Genomic DNA, 5,885 nt, shown 5'->3' on the forward strand with positions numbered 1-5,885 from the left:
AACTGGGCTTTAGTTACCTGCACAGACTGCTTGAATGTAAATTAAGTTTCCAAATTAGCACATCAAATAACAAAACCAGCCATAAAGCAGGCTGAAAGCATTAAACGTTTCATATATGAGTTTTTAAATCATTTAATTTCTATAGAAAAATTTTATTCACAATATAATGTGACAGAAATCGCCACAGGAATGATATACTGATTGCAATAAGGTTGCATGCAGCAGCAGCTTTGCATTTTTTTTTTGTTTTTTGTTTTTTTTTTTTTTTTTTTTTTTTTTTTTTTTTTTTTTTTTTTTTTTTTTTTTTTTTTTGTTGTCAATAAGTTGTTGTCATGCTTTAGCGCAGCAGCTTTGCATTTTTATTACTATTTTTTGTTTATAAAAATTAAACCTCTCCAGTCATGCTTACCATGTTTTTAGAATTCGTAATGTATGTGAACAGGGAATACCATATAGTTCAAAGAGAAAATGTCTCATCATTTTGAATGTGGATTATCTGTATGAAACATGAAATATACTACTAAACCCTGAAACATGCATGTCTAGATTTGCTTTTGTCCAATTTCAGGCCATTTGCAATCACATTCTACTCATATAATACCAAGAGGGTCTGCCTGCAATTGCGGTTGAATTAGCTGAGGTTGCAAGGGTGGTGGTAACTGAAGGGGTACCAGTGATTCCACCAACTGTCCTGGATTTGAAGGTGGGGGAGGAGCCACAGCGTTCGCAGTTTCTACAATTTCTCCATTGTAAAAGAAAAACTGGCACAGTTGAATAAATGTTTCAACGACAGATTGATGGATTTTAGTGGTAGACAGAAACTCTCGATTTTCAAAATCAGGTCTCATCAAAGTCGGCCAAAAACAGATGGATAAGTTGTCTGCTGTCATTAGGTTGATTTTATTTTGCTCACTAACCCTGTTTAGATGCATTATCACATATCTGAATACATCATAGTTTACGGGATGAAATTTCTTAACAATTTCTTTCAAGGTGTGAAGGCGTTCTGTTTTATCTGGGATTTTCACTGCTTCCAATAGCTCTGGATGGAGTGAATACGGAATCACAGGATCTGGCAAGTCAGCAAAGAAAGCTTTGAGAGCTACAGCTACAGCATTTACTGTCACTTCCATGGATACTAGATTGATATTATGATCTTGATCAAACTGCTTTTGAATGTTGTCTTGATCAGTTTTATTTCCACTAACACGGTACAATCCTTCAGTACATAATCCTGTGTCTTCAATAAATTCTACACATTTTTCAACAAACAGTGATATAGGCTTCTCAGCTGTAACCAGATCCTGGAGGGGCATCCCAAAGTAATTACTTTCCCAATTTCTACGTGTTGGTGGATTGAAGGTCTTAGTTTTCTTTTTCTGCTTTTTATCTTCCTTTACTTTGTGGGTTTTCTTCTTTATCTTCTTATCATCTACCTCCTGGTCAGATGTGATTGCAGGATTATCGATACCACCTTTCCAGGTTTCAACAGGTGAAAGCAGTGGGTCTTCACTTCCACGATGTCTTCCTTTTCTTTTTGTTTTAGAAGTAGTGAAGGCCTCATCATCACTTGCATCTGAATGTGTTCTTCTATAGTATGACTTGGCTTTACTAAACAATGTCTTAGATTTATATTTGTATTTTGAAGGCCTACGTTCCCCGTGACCTTTGGAGGTTCTATCAGAAAACCCATTTTCTTCATCTCCTTGAGTGTTATTTACAAATGAGTTTCGAATTTTAATAATTCGATTCTGACTATCATCTGGGACAACATAAATCTCATCAGAATAGCCCTTCTGTTTGAAAATTGTGTCAAGGGGTTCCGCATAGTTATCTGAAGAATCCATATCTTCAGGATGTGGCAAAGGCATCCGGGAAGTCTGTTTTCTTGGATTTTTACCAATACCAGCTTCAATTGTTTTTAAAAGGTTTGGATCCAGTTTTTTTCACATTTGTTTTAGGTACAACTGGTTTAGGTTTAATAGGCGGAGACACTTTATGGTTACGTTCATGATCGTGACAGTTTGGGGTGCTATGAACAGGATACTCATTTCCTTCTAAATCTAACCTGTATCTGGAGCGGTCACTGGGTGTTGGAAGCAACTGTACATCATCCCCAATAGGACTATAAGGAGGTGGTGCTTCTGTGTCATCATCTGAATCAGGGTAGTTGTTATAGGGAAAATAGTCTCTTGGAGATGGGAGGAAAACATCTTCACTTTGATGGGTGGATTCCCTTGTGTTATCAGACAAATAGGAATTTTCTATCATATTTTTTTCTCTAGAACGTCACTGAAAAACAGAGTAAAGACCTCAGTTTGCCGATGATACTGAGATAAAGAATATAATGCTGTAAATTTAGCAGTTATCTCAGTTGCAATCTGTTCTCCTTCATTCATTAACTCCTTGATGGCCTCGTTTTCAAAAAAATCTGCTTGACTGTCAGTAACTGCCACCAGTTGTACAGGAATGGTATCTTGAACTTCTGACAGAAATGCGCAAAGCATTCCCATTGATGCTTTCTGTTTTGCAGAATAAACTAATATATAGCCATGAACCAGTTCATCTTTTCTTACTCCAATTGAGGAGTGGTATGACAATATTGTGATCTGTATGCGCCTCCTTTTCTCACCAATAATTTTGTCAAGCATTAAGGAATTACTCTGTCCAGCTTGAGCAGCACTGCAGGAGTGAGACTCAAGGAAGGGTGAGAGAATGAGATCCACACTAAATGGGTCACCACACATGGCACACATGACAATCCTCAAGTCAGCTTCCGACACATCGTTATTGATAGGAACTGTGCTCACCACATCTAAATTGTGTTTAACTGATTCCAATACTCCTCTTAGAGCTTGCTTTATTTGTGATTCATTAAATTTACGAGGATATGTACCAGTAGGTACATCTACAAAAGGACACTGCAATTTGTTGGCCAACTGCTGTCCTTGGTGCCTGAGAATTGGTAGATTTTTACTAATGGAGTCCCTCTGATTAGCAAGAATTAATGTAAATGGGAGATTAGCCATATATTTATTTTTCTGATCTGAGAAGCTTCAGTTCTTATTTTTCCAATAAATTCCCCAATAAAACTCAGTGACTCAATGGAATTAAATACACAGAAGCACCCATGTGGTTTAAAGGCTGCAGTCCATAACTGACTCAAAAGGTAAGGCGATTTGGCATCAACAGGCCGAAGATCAAGTTCATAAATTTTTCCATCTAAGGCATACTCATCATCAGTGGATTGAGTCCTTATCTCATTTGCTAGTTCCTGGGCAAGGCCATCTTTCCCTAAAATGAAAAGATTAACTTTATCTATATTGGTACTATCATGATACAAGCGTAAGCGGCCATGATCCAACTGTAAAAGACTATTGGCAAGTAAGTGTTCCACTTTAATGTCTGTACAATATTGGCCACTGAGGCAGGTTTCTTTAGTGGGATGATAAACAAATCCTATATGCTTAAGTAGAAGAGATTCCCTATCAGATGCAAGTTTCTGTAAAGCTTTATATCTAGGTTCTTCACTTAGAACGGTATGAATTTCACTCATTTTATCTGAACTTGGTGTTACATTAAGATCTAAATCATAAAAAGGTTCCGAATGCTCAAAAAGCATTTCCTGAAACTCTTCTTTGGCTCTTTCAACTATCTCTCGCTGATGCCGACCATATACTTCTTTGCTATCAGCCTCAGTGATGTATTTGAATGCTTCATTCTCCATAACAAAACACATCACTTCCTCCCATGGTTGCCCAGGTGAAATGAACTGAATTTTTTCTAACGTCTTCTTGAATTTCTCCTTCATTTCCAGTCTTCTTTTCTCTGATATCAGATGTTGAACATGGTTCTGATAGACCTTTTCTGCTTCTAAAGTGCTCAGGAGGTCGAATGGGATCCGTTTATCATTGATTTTGTCGATGTGGTCAGTTTCATCCCAAGGGTTTTTTTCTAGCACCACAAAACATAACTGGAAATCTGCTCTCTTTTTCATTAACTTCAAAGCTTCCAACCAATTCAAATGTTCAATCTCTTCTAGATGAGGCAAGAGAGTATTGAAAGCCCGTGGTAAGGAACTTATATATTCTTCTCTCCTTTTTCTTATATGTTCCTGCTTGAGTTGTTCTATATGCTTTGAGAACGTATTTCTGGCCTTTCTTGTACCCTCTAAGTTGATGTATTCTTCATAATCAGGATGATTTTTTAATTTATTACTAACAGTTTTCCAAGTTGCATGATAATCTCTCACAGTCTGTACAAGTTTTTCGAACTTATCTGTTGCTGTGACAACAAGTTGTCTTTGTGTTTTATAAGCATCCAGATAGGGAATAATTTTAGGTTTGCCACGAGTTTTATCCAACATTTGTACCAATGCAGTAAAACATGTCTCAATGTTGACATTAAATCGTGCTGATGTTCCACTACAAGAAGGTTCTTTTTGTTTGAAGCAAATGCTTGAACTTCTCTAAGATAATGATCCACACATTCATCACATTTAGTTGCTGCTATTATCACAGGCTTTTTGGATTTTGATAGCTGGACAAAAAGGTTATTCACAAATTTAAGTTGATCATCAAACTTCCTATTACATCCTTGACTTACATCAATACACAATAAAAATCCATCTACATTGAGCTTCCCTTCAGGCATTTGCTTCTGTTCAAAGTCTTGCTCCAAGCCTAGCTGATCAGTGCAAATGTACATTAGTTTTTCTGCTGACTGCAATTTAGAGGCAGCTGCACGTTTTATATATGGTTGTAAATTTGTACTTTGATGAGGCAAGAAAGTCTGGTCATCAATGAACTCTGTTTGTTCAATGACATGAATTTTGCATTCTACTCCATCTTCACCATTTTGAGTTATGTCACCCCAGTATAAAAAGTGATCATTGTTTACTACTCGGCCTCCAAAGTCAATGGTGCTAAGCACAGAAGTATGCTCTGGATAATACTCATCTGCCTTTGAGCGTACAAATCTATTGCACAAACAAGATTTTCCAACTCCACAGTTCCCTTTGTCTTTTTCAGTCCCAGAGAGTCCAACTACACTGACAGTATAGGCTGGAGGATGAGGCTCTTTGTTTTTTGCCATCATAACTCTTTTCTCATGTCTCTACATTCATGAAGGTAACCATATATACTTTTCATTCTGAAAATAAAACCATCTCAAAATACAGATCCTGAATTTCAGAATTATATTTGGTTCTTTGTAATTCCTTCATCACCAAAGAAAGGTCTTCAAGATCATATGGATCATCTTCCTCAGCATCTCTCCCAGCGCGCACCGCCGGATCGCGCGCCCTCGCGCGCCCCCCTCGCGCTCGCCCGCCCGCCCGCCCCCCCCACCGGGCCGGGGCGGCGCGGGCAGCAGCACGGGGTGGGGGGGCGCGTAGCTTGAATATTTTTTCCATTTATTTTCTTCTCTTCTTTTTTTCAATACATCGTGACCACAGCTTTCCCTTCCCTCCATTTCTCCCAGTCTCTTCTATCTCCCCTCTCCCCCAGATCCACTCCTCCTCCAATTTCCTTCAGAAAAGAGCAGGCCTCCCAGGGATATCAACCAAATATGGCATAAGCTACAATAAGACTATGCACAGACCCTCATATCAAGGCTGGAGGAGGTAACTCAGTAGGAGGAAAAGGGTCCCAAGAGTAGGCAAAAGAGTCACAGATGGCCTCCCACTCCCACTGTTAGGAGTCCCACAGGAACACCATGCTACACAACCATAACATATGTAGAGGACCTAGCTCAGACCCAATGCAGCCTCCATGATTGCTACTTCAGTCTCTGTAGCTTCACATTTTTAATATTTACACAAAAATGCATATCATGTCCTTTATAATGGTGAGATTAGATAGTATGTGTTTATTATGTTAACCACC

General features: G+C 38.4%; 1 protein-coding gene across 1 annotated transcript; it reads right to left on the minus strand.

The window, feature by feature from the left end:
- Nucleotides 1-400: 400 nt before the first annotated feature.
- On the minus strand, nt 401-5,276 carry LOC114704893 (rho GTPase-activating protein 5-like). Its single transcript, XM_037198943.1, is given in 5 exon segments — nt 401-1,946; nt 1,948-2,279; nt 2,282-3,037; nt 3,040-4,422; nt 4,425-5,276. Coding segments are annotated over 5 exon segments (4,500 nt in total). The 5' UTR covers nt 5,098-5,276; the 3' UTR covers nt 401-590.
- Nucleotides 5,277-5,885: the final 609 nt, after the last annotated feature.

Source organism: Peromyscus leucopus, chromosome X, assembly GCF_004664715.2.
Source record: "Peromyscus leucopus breed LL Stock chromosome X, UCI_PerLeu_2.1, whole genome shotgun sequence".
In the NCBI taxonomy this organism is placed as follows: Eukaryota; Metazoa; Chordata; class Mammalia; order Rodentia; family Cricetidae; genus Peromyscus; species Peromyscus leucopus.